Genomic DNA, 20,222 nt, shown 5'->3' on the forward strand with positions numbered 1-20,222 from the left:
GATCGTGACTTCAGCTCCTGCTTGTGTCTTCCGTCTCCACGCTACTTTGGGGAGAGCAAGCAGGGGGCAGGAAGTTCATCATTTCATTTAATTTAGTGGCAAGTGCTGGAAGCACAGAGAGCCTCGCAGTGGGGATTTTTTTCTCTGTGCTCGCTCCACCCCCTCCATTGTATAATTATTCTCCTTCCCGGCCAGGCACTGGCTTAATCACGCAGCCTGACAGACATATGGAGCTGCTGCTACATTAGGGGAGGGGCATCCCTGATACATTACACTGCAGGTGCAAGTGCATGGAGTAAGTTTTTCTCTAAGAGAGGTCTGTGTGTGTCTGTCTGTGAATGTCTCTGTCTGTATGTCTGTCTCTTTGTGTGTCTGTCTGTGAGTGTCTCTGTCTGTATGTCTGTCTCTTTGTGTGTCTGTCTGTGAGTGTCTCTGTCTGTGTGTCTGTCTCTTTGTGTGTCTGTCTGTGAGTGTCTCTGTCTGTGTGTCTGTCTCTTTGTGTGTCTGTCTGTGAGTGTCTCTGTCTGTATGTCTGTCTCTTTGTGTGTCTGTCTGTGAGTGTCTCTGTCTGTGTGTGTCTGTCTGTGAGTGTCTCTGTGTCTGTCTGTGTGTCTGTCCTGGTATGTATGTCTGTGTGTCTGTGTGTGTGTGTGTGTCCCCATACAAACTTCTTGTGCCTGAGATAACTGGTGGGCATGCTGACTGGCACAGTCCCTGGGCTGGGCTGTGTGTTTTAGACTTTTTTTTGTGGAGCTATCACATGATATTGCTGGAGTTCTTATTATTATCATTGTTGTTATTTTTTTGGGCTGTTGGGGTCCTATGAAGAGAAGGCATCTGTCTTCTTGCTTGATCAGGTGGAGGGGGGGGGTGGTGGTGGTGTAGGGGGATGCAGGAAGTGAGAGCAACAGCAGGACAAGTAGATTTTATGTGCCTGCTGCCTTACGGCCCATTGTGATCATGCCTCCGCTCCCCCATCCAGAAGTGCATCAGATCGTAAAATCTACAATCTGTGGCACTTGAGTCCCTTTATCCACAGATCGTAGTTGCTACGATCTGTGATACTTAAAGGGTTAACCCAATACATAGGCGCGGCTATCATCGCGTTTCCATGTGGGCTGCTTTGATTTTTTTTTGCCCGGGCTGCTTTTTACTCCCAGTCCGGCCCTGCTGTGAAGAACCACCTACGTTGCTTCAAATGAAAGTTCTTTTCTTCTAGTCTGAAGGGGTGGCCTCTGGTACGGTGATCCTCTTTATGGGTAAAAAGGTCCCCTGCCATTTGTCTATAAGTCCTCTAATGTACTTGTAAAGTGTAATCATGTCCCCTCGCAAGCGCCTTTTTTCCGGAGAAAACAACCCCAACCTTGACAGTCTACCCTCATAATTTAAGTCCTCCGTCCCTCTAACCAATTTAGTTGCACGTCTCTGCACTCTCTCCAGCTCATTTATATCCCTCTTAAGGACTGGAGTCCAAAACTGAACTGCATACTCCAGATGAGGCCTTACCAGGGACCTATAAAGAGGCATAATTATGTTTTCATCCCTTGAGTTAATGCCCTTTTTTATGCAAGACAGAACTTTATTTGCTTTAGTAGCCACAGAATGACACTGCCCAGAATTAGACAACGTGTTATCTACAAAGACCCCTAGATCCTTCTCATTGAAGGAAACTCCCAACACACTGCCATTTAGTGTATAACTTGCATTTATATTATTTTTGCCAAAGTGCATAACCTTGCATTTATCAACATTGAACCTCATTTTCCAGTTTGCTGCCCAGTTTTCCAGTTTAGACAAATCACTCTGCAAAGTGGCAGCATCCTGCATGGAACCTATAGTTCTGCACAATTTAGTATCATCTGCAAAAATAGAAACAGCACTTTCAATGCCCACCTCCAGGTCATTAATAAACAAGTTGAAAAGCAAGGGACCTAGTACAGAGCCCTGCGGTACTCCACTAACAACACTGGTCCATGTAAAATGATGAATAATATATGGTGACTGATTTCAATATATGCATCCCCCTACCTTCCCTCTTTGTTGTGTCGGTTATATTAGCAGGAGTCAATTGTGCAGGAGGATTATCTGCACACTGGTAATCAAGTTACCCGTATCCCGTATAGGTGGTTGCACCATCAACACTATGATCTTCAATAAATTTAAATAAACACCCCCAGAAAAAGAATACCTCTCATTTTAATCAGGATTTGTTCTTCCCTCCAGAATAAACTTATACTTGCATTGCGTATGGAGGTCCATTAATAATAATAGCAAAAATATTTTTAAAAAATTGATTCTGAAAGGAAACATGGATGTTCCAGTTCACTAGTTGTGTAAAGCACCCCTGCCCCTATGTGGTAAGAAATGTATAGTAAGATGTCAGTCAACTATTATTGAAGCAAGATTTATTGAGTTGCTCATCAGCAAATACAAATGACCTATTTACTCAGGGTGTGAGTGGGAAATGTAGGCAGGGTTGATAAAGGAACCCCTACTATATACTGTATATGAGGTACAATTTCTGCTTATATACATTTGATGTAAGGAACCAGGCCTGGACTGGGAGTCAAAATAGGCCCTGCCATTCCAAGTACGCAGAGGCCCAAACAGCCCTCAACCAGCCCACTCTATGGTAACTTTCTATGGAACCATACAGCAGCCCTTCTGGCATTTGCCAGAACCCACAGATTGCCAGTCCGGGCCTGTAAGGAACCCCTTAAATGCTCAGAAAAATCTATTACTTCAGTCATATCTGGCTTGATGAAAACACAGACTACGAGTCTGACAAAGTATAACTGCTGTGGTGCAACAGTATGTTACTAAGGACACCATAAGCTGTACCTGTATCATTGGCCATATTATGTCTCATATGGTCTCATGTGTCTCAGTTGGTAAGTGGTGAGCAATTGCCATTATGTTCCCATTCCTTTTGAAGTGAGAGCAAAGGCTGGAATATCTAAGAAAACAATAATGGGACCATAATCAACTTTCCATTAGTATTTTCAAAGACACAGAAACCTGGACAAAAAAACCCTATGGTTACCATGAGCACAGCAGCTGCCTTGATAATGAACCTCCAGTGTATTCATTTAATGGAACAAAATACTAGTTGTAGACATAGCGTATATTGTAGTACAGGAAATACAACAACACCAGTCTATAGAAAACTGTAGTTTGCTTCCTATGTCATAGGTGTGCAGTGTATCCTTAGCTATTTGCAATTCCTAGAAATTTAGGATTCACCAAAATCCAAGATTTGGTTTAGGATTCATCCAAATTCTAACAATATCTGCAGGATTTGGCCATATCCTTAGTACTCAAACGAATCTGAATCTGTGAAGTCATGTGACTTAAAAGCTTGCAATCATCGCACAGATTATTCACATTTTGAATTCTGATGTTCAAATATGAATATGGAAATGAGGGTATAGCTTAGTATTCGTTCCAAATCTGCTATAGAGGGCTCTGTATTCAGCTGAATCTAAAAAAGTACCTTCTTGGTGCGCCCCTGTTTGTTACCTCTTCTAATGTCTTTCATGATATTTGAATAGTAGCTCTGTAGGGCTAAAGTTTATGTTCATTATCTTCCTTAATATTGACTAATTACATTTTTTCCAACATTTTTTTAATTGCTCAAAACTGCCATCTGTAATGAAGAAATCAGCAGATGCTGAGGATCACTGCAGATCTCTGATGGCTTTGTGCCGTTCCCTGGTAAATGGTAAATGGTAGCTTTAAGCCATGTGGCAAAAACGGGTGTCCACTGTGTATCAGACATTATTAAACTCATGTTTACTTTTTAATAGAGGAAAATGTTTAGTATTATGTTAGATACCGGGATATATGATATACCAAGAACATGGGTCCTGCACTAAAAGAACATGATTCAGCTTTATATAAATTGCAGTGGCCCTGTACTGGGTCACAGAGACATCTGCTGCACAGTATATTGAAGATTTGCTTCCAGAATTTTATGAAATTGTGCAATAAATATGTTTAACAAGGAGCTAATGTAACCAGATGTCATGAAGCAGCAAGTAGAATGGAACCACTAAGCACAGTATGATATTCCTGTAATTTATGTGGAAAATTATGCTCAGAAGTAGTGGATGATGCTTAATGTTTAGTTATACACAGCATGGATCATTGGATAGTGTAGGAAAAAAGAACTACGATATATTGAAGAAGTGCAGTCCCTCAACCAGAAACAAGAGTAAAATAAGGAGCACAGGGGGTTTCCATGACAGCACCATTGTATTGTTGCTAAATTCTTTCTAAAAAAAGATATTTATAGGATGTATTTTTGTGGGAAGTTCTTCATATAAACCTATGATGGTTCTGGAAATACAAAGCCATACCTATACTTTCTTCCTCTTGATTTTATTCCATTGGGTCTTCCTAATCCAAATACTATAGGGGCAAATTCATCAAGGGTTGAATATCGAGGGTTAATTAACCATCGATATCTGACTGGGGAATGAAAATCCTTCGACTTCGAATATCGAAGTCGAAGGATTTTGCCCAAATACTTAGATCGAACGATCGAAGGAATAATCATTTGATCGAACGATTAAATCCTTCGAATCGAACGATTCGAAGGATTCTTATCAAACGATCGAAGGATTATCCTTCGACCAAAAAAAGTTAGCCAAGCCTATGAGGACCTTCCCCACAGGCTAACATTGAGTTCGGTAGCTTTTAGGTGGCTAACTAGGGGGTCGAAGTTTTTTCTTAAAGAGACAGTACTTTGACTATCGAATGGTCGAATAGGCGAACGATTTGTAATTCGAAATGTGCGATTCGAAGTGGTAGTCGAAGGTCGAAGTAGCCCATTCGATGGTCGAAGTAGCCAAAAAACCATTTAGAAATTCAAAGCATTTTTTCTTCTATTCCTTCACTCGAACTTAATGAATGGGCCTTGTGTCATTTATAAGCTGTCTTCAAGCCATTTCCCAGCTGCATTTTGTTACTGTATTCAGTACTTTTTCAGTTTTTTTGGTAACCCCTGGTTCAATTGGTCCAGCTGCTGAAAATTTAGATTCCTACATTTGAACACTAAATTACCTAAAGTTCCTCAGTGTCATTTGGAATAAAAAATGTTTGGATTTGCTCTTTCATCCATTTGAATGAGGCACATATAAAAACCTCATGATGTTTAGTAATCAGGTCAGATACATGTAGCAGTGTGCACTAGATTCAAAGCAGCCTGGATGCAAGCGTGAACTCTTATCTGAAGTAGGTTGTATTGTATATTCTGTCTAGTTTGTCTTATTGTGATCAGAGTATTTCCCTGCATTTCTGATCTTTTTATTCATTCATAGAAGGTATGAAATGATTTAACTATTGAATACAAGTGATTAGTCACACTCTGTAAAGTGCAGTAAAAAATATCACTTTTATTAATAATGACAATTTCATCCTTAAATGACAAATAATTCAAACTGTGCAGTGGCTAGACCATTATATCTGCCCTCCAGTGATTCTTATAACATATATCTTGCATGGTACTCTTCCCCACCCCCTCTCTCTTGCCTTGGTATGTTCAAATCCTCCTTCTCTCCAGGCTGTTTTCACTGCGAATTATATTTTGGGCTTTGTGCCGGCTTTCAGTCTGTGGATTCTATCTAATTACTCTTTGTCTGGGTTCCAGACTCAATAACAGACAGGCAAAGCACTTCTTACTGAGCCAGGATCTCAGCAAGTCTGCTTTATCCTGGCCTTACTAGCAGCTTAAGGAGGATTCTTTGTGTGAAAGTCCCAGGATGCATTTTAAAGCTCAGATAGCACACAAACACATTGAATTTAAAAATTGGCTCATGATTATTGCAAAATACATGCGTGGGAGCAAAATGGAAGAAATAAGGACTTAATTTAACATTTAGTGAAAACAGTCATTTATAGTGTCAGATATTCTTCAATATGTTGGAGCTGCCTCATACTGTAGGAATAATATTAAGCATTACTGTATTCCTCCCATTTATTCCTATCATCTATCATCTATCTATCTATCTATCTATCTATCTATCTATCTATCTATCTATCTATCTATCATCTATCTATCTATCTATCATCTATCTTCTATTCTATCTATATATATATATATCAGTTTTGTATGTTTAGCAGTCTTTTTGTAGTTCTGTACACACATTTTTAATGCATAATGGGGCCCTGTAGGACACTAGCAGACAGACACTGAAAGAATGAATTGTTTCCAATGTGGTGCTTGTCTTTTGTTATCTGGACATTACTGTGTAGGCTTAAAGACAATAGCACATGAGGCATTCTACTGACAATGTTTCTTCTCATGAAAAAACACAGTTATAGAATGCCAGCAAATTGTTTTTCACAATTTAAAATGTGAAATATAATTATGGTACTTGTGGAGAACTGATAGTACAACTGTCTGATATCCAGAAACGGAGCTGATGTGTAGCCAGATTGCAGACTATACTATATCACAGCTTGTGACAATACCTCAACCACCTCCTCTACAATGTAACAATTTTCTTTTCCTCTCCTAATGCCAAATCCCCTCCTTTGCTGGCCCTGCTAAAGTGCCACCTTAGGCCAGTGATCCCCAACCAGTGGCTCACAAGTAACATATTCCTCACAAGCCCTTTGATGTTGCTCACAGTGGCCTCCAAGCAGGTGCTTATTTTTGGGTTTATGATTTGGAGGCATACACACCATGTGTTCTGCCAAACAGGCCAGTCCAAACATGGCCTACCAAATAACCAATTACAGTCTTGATTAGGCACCTCCTATGAACTTTTTTTTCATGCTTGTGTTGCTCCCAACCATTTTTTATATTTAAATGTGGCTCAAGGGTAAAAAGGTTGGGGAACTCTTAGGCAATGATATTGTCTTTGCTCATGGCAACTGTACATCTACCATTTTGTGCTAGTTTATTTTTCTTCCTCCATCCCACTGTTTTGTCCAATCCCCATTCCATGTGCCATTCTCTTGTCCCCAAGTGAAATGTACTACTCCTAACCTCCATGCGTTATTCTCTTTTTCTAATTTGTTTCCTTATGTCCTTTTTGTACTACCCCCATGTGTCATTTTACTCAACTAAGGAAGTAGGCTAGAAACGTTGTACATTATGTTTTGGGCTTCTGTACCAGCCCAAGGCAACCACGGCCCTTTAGCAGTAAAGATCTGTGTCTCCAAAGTTGCCCCTGTGGTTCCCTGTCTTTTATTTAGATGATTTACTGCACATGCCCTGTGTTGCTTTTAGTTACTAAGCTTAGGACCAATGCACTATATATTTTGCATATTAATGTCTAATTAGCTGATTAGTAAATAATTCAGATTATCAGTATATTGCAGCTGTGGAACCAGTGCAATTAGCACCAACATTTAATAATCAAGCCTGTAGCATCAGTTTATACGATTAAACTTATTTACTTCATTTTTTACTTGATAATTTACAACAACTAAACTTTTTTTTTCTCAAAAGCCGCAAAGAGTACAATGAGCCTGTGCATGTCTCTGACACTCCTAATAAAATCCAAGATGGGGAACTCCTGTTACAGCTTTGAAGTCTTGGATCATTATTAATAAAAAGATGCTGGTGCAAGATCAGTATATAAAACATGGAATTTCTAGCCATATTCATTTTAGGGTTTAGTTCTCCTTTAACCCTATCCCCATATTACATTTACTTGTCTTCCCTATCCCAGTGCCAATTTTGCCTTGAGACAAGTAGAGAAACTTGACACAGAAAGCACCATGGTCATTAAAAAGTCATCACTGGTAAGTGTAAATTTTTAAAAAGAAATTCTTCCCTCTGCACTAAGGATGATAGGGGGGTACATCGACTCTGCAGCCTCAAGGCATCAAATAGACAAGGCTTTGCACCTGTTCCTATGTTGCCTTTAATAGTGTAAGAATCTGACTCCAGTTAGAAGAGATACTTTAGTCCCTGTTGACTAGGAGAAACCTCACCAGAAAAGTTGCCAGTACTGTGATCCTTAGATAAATCAACCATAGAGGCTTAGGGCAACAATTTACTGTAATGTTTGATTCAGTAAAGCCAGGAAAACTGAGAAATATCTTAAAATCTCATATAATAAAAATAAAAAAGCAGAGACATAAATATGATATCTGTGCATGCCAGAGAAAGTAAGAAATAAATACAGTCTCCAACTGGCAGTCAGAGCTTAATTTTATTGCACTGTTACATGAGGACTCTGCCATCATCCTCTGCTGTTTGATAAACGGATATGGCAAGACACACTGGTAGTGCCCGGTGTAATACTGTGTTGTGAGAAACTCAGATGTTAGGTTTTTCTGACCAGAACATGTGCTGTGTAATATTTTCGAATTAAAAAAAACACATAATTACAAAGGTTTCCTGAGTATAATTTTTTTTGTTTTTTTTCTGTGCATGTAACACTGCAGTAGTGTTTTCATGTAATCTTTAATTTTTCTGCAAACGCTGCCTTTTGAAAACTTTTTATGGTGTAGTTAATGGTGCGTCATGGTACAATGGTTAGCACTGGTGCCATGCAGTACTATTGTCCTATGTTCAATTCTGACCGACTATTAATTAGCAAGGAGTTTGTATGTTGTCTCTATAATTGTGTGGGTTGGCTCTCACAACTCAAAAAACATACAATCAGGTGTAAATGTGATAGATATTGTAAACTCCATTGGGGCTATAAAATATGTTGACACTATGTAAAGGTTAATAGTTTATATTATTCAGGGGGATGGACCCAAACTATGCTTTAAACTGTTAAGTGCATCAGTAAAGATCTGTGATGAAGAGGGATTATAAAAGCAGGGAGGGGTTATTGCTATTAATTATATCTAGAGGGATATAATTGTTTTACATTGGCTATATCATTCTATAGATGTTCCATTTAACTAGCAGCTAAAGTATACTGACAAATAAATGGTGGGCTTCATTGCATCCAATCAATGGCTTTAGACTCTGATTTATTGGCTCTTTTCATTTTCAAATGTCTCCAGTTTATTTTGAACTGAGCCTCCAGAATTTTTATTCTCTTACGTGAACCAAAGGTCATTACATAGGGTCATGGTCTGATGCCACTGGGAGTGTCTGGTTGTAAATGGTCTGTAAGCAAAGAAGCTATATAGGCCTCTACTGAGCATACTTTAAAATTAGTATTTCCTATCTCCTGATATTATCCTTCACAATATCCATATGTTACTTTAATTTTAATGCAGGTATATGTGCAGATATCAATTCTTGGAGATACTATAAATATAATTTTTATAAAAAACAAAAACCAAAGTAGCATTATTACTTGCATTTGTCTGTATATTACACACCTCTATGCTGACGATACTCAGATCTATCTCTCATCTCCTGATCTCAACCCAGAACTCCTAACTCGCGTCTCCTCCTGCCTGTCCCCTATCTCTACCTGGATGTCGCAACGCTACCTTAAATTAAACCTCTCTAAAATAGGGATGTAGCGAACCGCCGCCGATGTGTTCGCGAACGCCGTTCGCGAACACCGGCATAATTTGCGAACTGTTCGCGAACTGTTCGCGAACTTCGATCATCCGAAAATCGTTCGATTCGAACGATCGAAGGATTTTAATCGTTCGATCGAACGATTTTCGTTCGAATCGAACGAAAATCGTTCGATTTTAGCGATCGAATGGTCGAATGGGCGACCGATTTTGACGCGAACGCCTATTGGCGAACGTCGCGCGACGTTCGCGAACTTGCGGCGGACGCGAACAGTCGAAGTTCGCGCGAACTAGTTCGCCGGCGAACAGTTCGCTACATCCCTACTCTAAAACTGAAATGGTTCTCTTTCCTCCAACTAACACCAGTAGCATCCCCGAAGTATCCATCATAGTTAACAATTCCACTATCACCCCCTCTCCCCAGGCCCGGTGCCTTGGGGTTATCCTAGATTCTGCTCTGTCATTCACTCCTCATATCCAGTCACTTATTAAATCCTGTCACTTCCACCTAAGGAACATATCCAAAATACGATCATTTATCACCCAAGACGCTGCCAAAATTCTTATTCACTCTCTCATCATATCGCGTCTAGAACTGTAACTCTCTTTTAATTGGCCTCCCCCTCCAGAGACTGTCACCTCTCGAGTCCATAATGAACACTGTTGCGAGGCTCATACACCTCAGCAACCGCTCCTCCTCTGCCTCGCCATTCTGTCAATCCCTGCACTGACTTCCGTTACCTTTCAGAATCAAATTCAAATTAATGACACTAACTTTCAAAGCACTTCATAACTCTGCCCCACCCTACATCTCTGAACTCATCTCTATATACTCACCCACTCGCTTACTACGCTCCTCTACTGACCTGCTACTCAACTCTTCTCTCATTACCTCCTCACATGCTCGCATTCAAGACTTTGCAAGGGCTGCACCCCTCCTCTGGAACTCTCTCCCACGGTCTGTCCAACTTTCTCCCAACCTTTATGCTTTCAAAAAAATCTCTGAAAACGCACTTCTTTCGAGAAGCCTACCCTCACTCTGCTTAACTACCAAACGCAACACCACATACAATACCACATTTCTCACCCACTTAATTCGATCTTGCTCACTCCCACACCTTGTGTATTACTCCCTTCCCTTTAGACTGTATGCCTATGCATAGGGCCTTCCTCACCTTTTTGTACCTGTATTGATTGTGATGTTTGTTACTCCATATATTCTATATATGTAATTCATGTGATGTAGTTGTATAATCACATTTACTTTACAGTGCTACGCAATATGTTGGCGCTATATAAATACATGTTAATAAATAAAATATTATTTTAAAACATTTAATAAGCATATCATGATATTACATGTATTTCTGATCACCACAAATTCAATACCAAGTTCATACAGCATGCCTTTGTGAGGAAAGATGTCTACTGCTGTACGTGCACTAGACTAATGCTCAAAGCTAAGTATAGAACTATATGCTTTATTAAAGTAGACATACCAAGCTACAATGATCTTAAAGTAGCCTGATTTGGGGTACAAAGTGATACATCCAGGTACAAGCTCAGACTCATTCTGGTCACACATTAGCTGTATAGATGTAGGGGTATGATTGCCTAGTTACAAGTGTTATTTGGTTGTGCAATTGGACACAGCAGTGAGTGAGGGCTAAGTTATAAGGCAAGGTGAAAATTTTGAATTAGATCTCACACCTTAATAGCAGGTTGCTACCTGCAGAAGAAGAAGACATGCATTTATTCGCATAGAGTGCAGGGATCTTTAAGAACCAATCTTTCTGTTCTTATCTCACTATCGCTAAAGATTGTAATGCCTGCAAAGAAAAGCCTGCACAAATGCAGCACATAAAATAAAAGTATTGAGGTATTAATAGGGGCCTGGGAAGCCAGGCAGTGGTCCAACATATTGCTGCTTGGTTTGGCCACTTTAGTTAGAAAAATGGCCCAGTTCACTTCAATTTACTATGTATTTAAAGTTTAGTTATATGTCAGAATTAAAGAATATTACTGCTAACAAGAGCTCATTTCAATTTATATTTATTTAGAAAGGAAGAAAAATGCATTATTAAAGCCCCTCTTTATCCCTAAGTTATTGTGCTATTGTAAGTCCAACATGCCTGGAAGTCAGTCCCCACACAGTGATTAACAGAAGGCAGTGGTTGAGTAAGTGAGTAAAAAGATCCTGGCAGAACTGGGATTATTCTACCATCCTTTTCATCATGGAACATTAATATATGTACTGGGACCTTTTTTTGTATTGGGACAGGTGTATGTTGCATATAGACTTATAGAGTCTACACATTGAATTAAGAAATTCAGGAGATACATTTTTCAGTTTCCCATGAATTCTGAGACCAATGAAAAGTCCATTGAATTTATTAAGGTTTCAAGATTTGTGAGCATAAGAAGAAACCTTACCCAAACACAGCAAGCAAACATGATGTTAGAGATGATGACCAGTCTAAGTGACATAAGCTACTGGGACATTTTAGTGGAGCATACTTTGAAAGAAATTTGTTGTAACAATTAATGCTTTCAGGATTTCTCTCATGGGGTGTGATCATAATGTCATGTTCTACCTCTGAAAATATATTAATCTGTGAAGAAAATTCCCTTCACCATGTCTTGTGAGCTACATTTAGTACAAAGAAGCAACATTCTTTCTTCATCAGACATTGTAATATAACATAAAACCTGGGGTTTAAGTTGATGGCTACATTTTAGATGTTTCAGTGTCCAAGCTGAATTGATAATAAGGTTAGTTAAGAGCCCGATCCTAATGCAGGTTGACAAATTACCCCATTTACATGCAGATGGGAGCCATAGGAGAACCAGTTTCAACTCTGAACAGTCGACTTTAATATGATTAAATGAGTGAGTTTCATCTGTCAGTATGGTCATGTGAGTGCCCTTTGATAGACAGATGGGCTGCCAGTTGAATTGAAAATGACCACACTGACCAAAGTGAATGAAAAGTAAAAGGATACCAATCCAGTAATAATTTTCCAGACAGGGTTTGGAAAAGTAGTGGAACAGGGCAAATGAAAATCAAATCATCAGGAAAATGAATAACCGAACAGGGTACAGGAAATTTCACTTAAAGCCTGCATAAAACTTTTCTCAATACAGTTTTTATTGTTATCGCTTTCATGTAACTGCTGTCGAAGTTCAAATAACGGAGATCACTTGAGGTAAAAAAAGATAACGTTTATTTGACATGAGCTCCGTGAATTATGAACTCACAAAGAGTCAGAACCCCAAAAAAAGGAATCACATCGCTTTTATAAACTTGGGAACTTATGACATAAGAACTTTATCATTTTAAGAGCATAGAAATATCACTTCACAAAGAACTGCTCATATAACCAGTGAGATGGTTCTTCCTCAAGGTCAAGGTCCTATTACCAAGGCTAGCTTGAGAAAAGAATCCATCCAAGTTAGGGGGGCTCCTGGGGAAATCAGCATACACCGAATTTTATGCTCTCTCACTACCAACCTGCCTGCTACATAATAGTATGTAAACTATTTGAAGAAGAAAAGGAAAACACAAAACATTTGCCTACATTCCACAAACTGCAATTTACACCCTGCTGTGTGTTGCGGACAGAGACATTTACATTTGTGCAGAGATTTGTCATGTTTTTATAATCCCGCAGCCAATTAACCAAGGAGCATTTAGAAAAGGAATCAATTAGGGGGATTTCTGTGCATGTGTCTCAGTGTCTGGGTGGTGCTGCTGTCTGATATTTGCCTGCTTGGTTTATTCAGAGAATAAAGAGTTAAGCAGTTAAGTGGAGCCAATTAGCAAATATACCTCCATGGTTCTGGACCTCCACTATGCCCCTAGCCAGGACCAGACTGGCAATCTTTGAGTTCTGGCAAATGCCAGAGGGGCTGCTTTATGCTGCCATAGAAGTCAGTATTTAGTTGGCTGGTGGGGGCTGTTTGGGCCTCTGTGTGGGCTACTTGGGCCTCTGTGTACCTGATATGCCAGGACCTATTTTAATTCTCAGTCCAGACCTGCCCCTAGCCCCTTTCGCTGTGAATTTTTCTTATCCCTCTATGCAGCTCTGTTTTTGTAACTTTATTATCCGCCTCCTGCTAAAGGCCACTTATACATAGTGTTTGTTAACACACTGTGTCTTTACACGGTGCTGTCAATAAATGACAATCCAACCCTGCATTATTGCTCTGCTGATCTCTCAACTGTTTTCCATGTACAGATCTATCAGTAATATACAATCCAACTGTAAGACGCACTGGGAGATTTGTGCATCCTATTACCTCCCGGCACATCTCTACTTGCCGTGTGATGTGCATGCGATGTTGACGCACGGTCCCGACGTCATCATGGGCAGCAAATGATGCGGAGCGTCAAGATGGCTGCATATGACGCAGAGTGTCGTGACACTTACGTTTTGACGTTTTGATGTCATTTTCCAGCACGAAACTCAAACTCTGGCACCACTTCTCCTTTAAAAAGGCCCTTGGAACAATGCCAAGCTGGCTTCTGTTCACAGATCCTACTTAAGTGTTGTATTCTATTTGACTCTGGTTTTTGACTTCTGCCTGTTTGACTTCGATTCCTGTCGCTTGCCTCAACCTATTTGCCTGTTTTATGACTACAATTTGCCTGATCCTTGCCAGTACCTCTTCACAAAATCTCACGCTACTAAACGCAAAAAATTCCCTGTTGGTTTCACAGGAGAAAGCCCGGGGCCCCAAAAGGACGTCTGTGAACACCGGAATTTGCAGGGGCCCTATTGTGCATCTGAGAGTGCCAGCTGCCATTAAGGTTCCAGATTGACGAGTTTGTTACACCAACCCTAGGAGTGTGCTGATTTCTTATTCATGCTCCTTATAACATCATCTCCAATCATACTACAGTAGCTTGATCTGCTGACCCTCAATCACAATTCATACAGGGCCGTTAGAGTTAAAAAATTGATCTGCCATCTTTTCTATAGCTGTAATTGTCCCAATCCAGCAGCTACCGTGCTATCAAGCTTGATAGATACTGTTGCAAATCTGTTTACTGATGTTGCAATTTGTTCTCTTTAATCTTCACTTAATCTATTGTTTTGGACAAATGAACTTTGTTCTGTTTTTGGTGCAAGAACCTCCTGGCATGCTTATTCTTTATTTTAACACAGTAGCCTATGTGAGTTGTAGTACACCCTTCTTTCATACCTTCCAATATAACGAAGACCCAACCTTGTGTGTTATAGTTACGTGTAACCCTTGCTGTGTACCTTGACATTAACCTTTATTGGTCTAATATAGCTTAAAATAATGTTACATGCATGTATATAGTTATATGAGTGCATATCTATTCTAGATCATCAGAGCCTTCAGCTTCTTCCTTAAATTATGATTTGTCAAAAAGCAGAACTAGTTATTGCACAGCTAAATATTATCCCCATTGTGTAGCTTCTTCTCTTCCGTTACACTGACAAACAGCAACTACAAACTTCCATTACTTAAGTGTTTTTCTATGCACAAAATAGTTATTTGATATCTAGGTCAATTCACTTAGACTTCAATCTTTAAAACCTATTTTAAGAACTTTATATCTTTTCCTATATTATTACCTGTGGTTCACTGCTTCTAATTCAACTCTTAACTCTTCCTCTAGACTCATAACGTTTGGTGTATGGCTCTTCCTAATTGGGACAGCTTGCATAGAAACTGCAGGTAAGTTCTGTCTTATAAAAGTCATGATCCCTCTTGCCTTTACTGTATATGGTCATGGAACTGCTGGATGACTTCTGATATCCCTTTATTTTACATTATTTTCTGTGTTGCTTTTGATAATCAAAAACAATGATAATAAAAATGTTTTGCCACTGTGATGGCTTGGTTAGAACTAGTTATTAGCATCTAAATTGCTCAACCAGCGATCACGTTAAAGCGTGCATCGATAAGCTAGGTGAATTTTTGCAGATACCGTACATTGTATATTCGCTTTCAATCCTAATATCATCATTGCCAGCACAATATGCCAAAATTCTACTGGTGTAAAATTTGGTGTAATAATTACACCAACTTATTTTTCCTATACAGTTGTCATCGGGAAAATACGCTGACAAATTAATGCTTTTGCAGTGACATAATTACACTTTGCCAAAAAGACATGAAAATAAATTGTTGTCTAAAATTTAATTTTTTAGTTCTGAAAGTTTGGCAGATTTGGCATTTTGCACTTTAGTAACTATGCCCGGGATATTTTAACATTATTTTGAATTTCAAAGCTAATTGTATTGAACCTGACCAATTGATTCTTTACTGGCCAGTCCTTTTTTATGGTTTTACTTCTACAAAGCCTTTGCTGAGTCTGCTTGGCAGGTTAATTGACCTATAAATGTGTTTATACTGATCGTCCTACCACCACCACCTCCACCTAATTAAAGGGGAACTATTGGAAAAATGAAAATTTAATTTAAGCTTCAACATACATTCTATTCAAATCGTCAGAAATCCTGTCTCTCTACATGCAGGATTTGTGCAAAAGGCAGTTATTTTGTTAGATCTTGTCTGTACTGGAATCAGTTGTTTGAGTGAGCTCTAATTTATCTGCTAGGAAAGGAAGCCCCCCATAAGATATATTGGATCTAACTTTCAATGAATATCTGACACCCAACTGCTGCAAGAAGACAGAATGAAAACAAACAGATGCTGAGAGAGGGATAGTAAATATAAACTTGATTATTTTAGAAATGACGCAGAATATTAAATTGACTGCATTTAGAAAGTTTCCTATTTCAGTATGAAGCTTATACTAAATTTTATTTTTTGCAACAGTTCCCATTTAAGAGATGGTATACTATACCCTGGCACTCTTACAAGTTGTCTTTCTTTTATAGTTGCAATTGCTTTCACTATATTCAACATTTCCTTTGTTAGTAACTGTAACATTATTATTCATAAAAATGAAATATCCCAGTGGTTGAAAGTCCAGGATGTGGATCTGTGTTTCCTCCCCTGGTATGGCTACTCTAGTATAGAACACATCTTCTCTAACATGGCCTTAAAGGCAATGGTATACTGTGCGATTATTGTCATATTGTTCTGGGGGCAATTCTTGGCCTTCTGCTTTCAGAGGCCACAGATTCAATGATGCTACCCCATATACTTACCTCTCCTAAGTTTAAACTGGGGCAGAGGAGCATGATCGATAGAGAATAATGTTGTGCTCTCTAATATTATTATTATTATCATTGATACGTATTTCTATAGCACCACCATATTCTGCAGCACTGTACAATAAATGGGCGTATATGCCGATACTGATATAAGAAATAAAGATGGCTTCTACACTAAAATATCCCAATTTTCAGTTATAGAAAATATTTTTTTCCCCAAATTTACCAGGGACAGCTCCACCTTGTAAAATTACAAAAGTGACCCTGAATAACCCAAAGCATTTTTAGCACAAGGCAACAAAACTCAGAATCCTCATCCATTGACCTATGTTACAATTGCATAATTCAAGGCCATGTCATGCCTAAAAAGCTAGCAGTAGGTAAGAATTGCCTGACAATTTCACAGGTGCTTTCTGGCAAAAAAGGCAATGATGGGTGATTTCAATTATTTTTGGTGCCACTGAACTAAAGGGTAAGCAGAGCCTTTTACTGCACTGGGACAGTATTAGTAAGGATCTACACCCCAGCCAGATTCTAAGGCTAAAAGCTACTATATAAGGGGTCTTACTCATAAGCGTTTTTTGCTCCTTTCCCCAGTGGTCAGTCTTAAGTCGTTCGGCTCATTGAAAAGAATAGAATGCGTTTCTTGCAGCGCTCCCCTGTAGTTGAACACATTAAAACTGACCACAGGGGAACGGAGCAAGAAATATCTTGTGTGTAAGTGCCCTAAAGGTGCCAGGATATTAAGCTGAACGTAGTATAAAGTACCATATGTTCAACTGGCATATTTGTGCCGGGGGAGAAACACTTGTCACCTCTTGAGCTGCCTGCAATAGACTTGTCATCAGTACTAACTGGAAGATTTCACCCAAAAACATGACCAGGCAGCTCAATCAATGGTATATCTCCACCAGCAGAAAATTGGTAAAGGGGGTCCAAAAAATGAATTGGTAACTCTCAGTTGAAGCAAAAAAATAAAGAAAGATGCAAATAGATCAGAAAATGCTAAAAATAGAAAATGAATGTAAATTGCAAAAGTGCTCAGTCAAACAACCTCAGTATATTCCAATCAATTCACTTTTTTGGTTTAGGTCCCTTTTAATTAAGCTCCATATAAAGCTCTGTATAGAGATAATTTGAATATAACAAAAGTCCGCTCTTGGCAACAACAGGAGCAAATCCCATGTGCAGATTGTAATTAGCAGCTACAGTGAATCTGATCATAAGCTGCACAGTTCGGGAAACTGCCTCATCAGGATAAATCTTTCTATGGAAAAGCATTTATAATTGCTCTGTATGTGTGCTCGGGTTTCAACCATTATACTTTAAGTAAAACCAACTAAAGAATTAGTTAAAAAAGAAGATACACAGTTTGGGAACCAATGATGTAGACCATTAACTGACAAATTAAGTTAGGGCCATTTATAAGTAACCTAAGCTATAGGTTACAAAAACTATAATTACTTATACTTTGCTTGAAAGGGGCATTGATACACTAGGGGGCAGATTTATCAAGGGTCGAATTTCGAATTCAAAACGACCAACCGAAATTAAATTGAAGGTTTTTTTTGGCCGAATAGGTCTGTTTTAGATCGATTAGGTCCGTTTTAGATCTAATTCGAATCGAACGAATCAAAGTAATAGCGCATTCGATCGAATTTGATTCAAAGTTTTTCCAAAAAAAACCCTTTGATTTTTCAGAGTCAACCAATTGACTCCAAATAGGTCCTAGGAGGTCCCCCATAGGCTAAAACAGCAATTGAGCAGGTTTTAGAAGAGACAGTACATGATAAATTTCGAATTTCAAATTCAACTATTCCCTAGTCGAAGTACACAAAAATTCTAATTTTATTTCACTTTGACCCTTAATAAATCTGCCCCCTAGGTGTGTTAAATCGGTCGTTCACCTTTAAATATACTTTTAGTATGATATAAAGAGTGATATTCTGAAACTTTTTGAAACTGGTTTTCCTTTTTTTATCATTTGTGGCTTTTGAGTTATTTAGCTGTTCCTTCAGCAGCTCTACAGTTTGCAATTTCAGAAATCTTGTTGCTACGATTCAAATTACCCTAGCAACCATGCATTGATTTGAATAAGAGACTGGAATATGAGAGGCCTGAATCAGAAGATGAGTAATCAAATGTGCAATTATATTAAATGTTTAGCCTTACAGATCATTTGTTTTTAGATAGGCTCAGTGACCCCCATTTGAAAACTGGAAAGAGTCAGAAGATAAAGCCAAAAAATTCCAAAACTATAACAAATAATTAGTGAAGACCAATTTAAATATTGCTTAGAATTAGGCATTCTACAACATACTAAATGTTAAGTAAAGGTAAACCATCCCTTTAAGCGTTACTGTTTAGTAACGGCAATATAAACTGTAGGATTTGTTACCTATACCAACTACAGTGAATAAATCAGTGCTTGCTCACAGCTCTTAATTATCACCCAAAAGCTTTCCATATTTCCAATAATACAGAGACTCGGACAAGACAAAGCCACATTAGATAACTTAGTCACCCACTGGACCCAATGAACAGTACATAGTATTTTAGTGAAAGGCATAATGCAGCATTGCTGAACTTAGAAATTTGTCTTTAGTAACATTAGTATACAAGTGAATGTAGACCAGGGAAAAGAAAATGGAACAAGTGTAGTGAGAGGGAGAGGAAGGCAGAATTAAACTAAAGAAGGAAGAAAATATTATAAATAAGTGACTTTTATTCAATTTTCTTGCACTGAGAATGGGTCTCCTGAGACTTGGTTGATCGTTTGCTCAGAATTTCAGTTTATTCATAGCCTGGTACCATAGCCATGTCTGGAAATGAGGCAGCCGCACACAGAGACGTACAGCTTAGTACAGATGTGATCCTGGCCCCTTATGGAGCTGTGAGCACAGCTGGCCTCAGTTCTTCCTATCACCGGCGGGCGGGATAATAAATCCTTGCAGGAAAGAATCACTGTGCTGACAGAACTGAAATTGGCTTTAATCTCAGCTGTGATCGGAGCAGCATCTATTAGCTCTCCACAGAAATATATAGACCTGCTCCCACTAAGACTGATGCCAATGTGCATCCCTGATGCCTCTAGGACTATGCACATAATGACATCTACAAAAATAAATAGTGAAGAATATAGCAAGATTAGTGATAGAGAGAGTGCAGAACACGGGAACAGCAACAACTGAAGAACTGGGATGTAGGAATAGAGCTGTGATGATTTATCTCTAATTAATAAATGCAGAGATTGTAATGCCTACAACGTTTTCGTCATTGGTGAAGAATAATGAGGACTTCGTGTCTTGATGGTTTATAACCTCTCTAAAAAGGCACCTACTGTTATTTATCAGCATTAGCTTAAGCCGTGCTGGACATAGCAGAACAGTTTGTTTTCCCCTCTTCTGAACAATAAAGAATCTGATGATGAATGATTGGCTGTGTAAGTGCTGGTAGCAATAGAGCATGGGTATCAGGCCCATATTTGAAACCATGGACCTTAAAGGAGAACAAAACCCTAAAAAATAATATGGCTAAAATGCAATGTTTTATATACTGAACTTATTGCACCAGCCTAAAGTTTCAGCTTTTCAATAGCAGCAATGATCCAGAACTTAA

General features: G+C 38.9%; 1 protein-coding gene across 1 annotated transcript in view; it reads left to right on the forward strand.

Annotated features, from left to right (window-relative positions):
* LOC108703703 (neurocan core protein) overlaps positions 1–20,222 on the forward strand; it is a 99,291-nt gene that overhangs the window by 14,281 nt on the left and 64,788 nt on the right. Inside the window, exon 2 of the mRNA XM_018239871.2 lies at positions 15,098–15,156. Coding sequence (XP_018095360.1) covers positions 15,098–15,156 — 59 coding nt within the window. The remainder of the gene's footprint in view (positions 1–15,097; positions 15,157–20,222) is intronic.

This window comes from Xenopus laevis, chromosome 1S (genome assembly GCF_017654675.1).
Source record: "Xenopus laevis strain J_2021 chromosome 1S, Xenopus_laevis_v10.1, whole genome shotgun sequence".
Lineage (NCBI taxonomy): Eukaryota > Metazoa > Chordata > Amphibia > Anura > Pipidae > Xenopus > Xenopus laevis.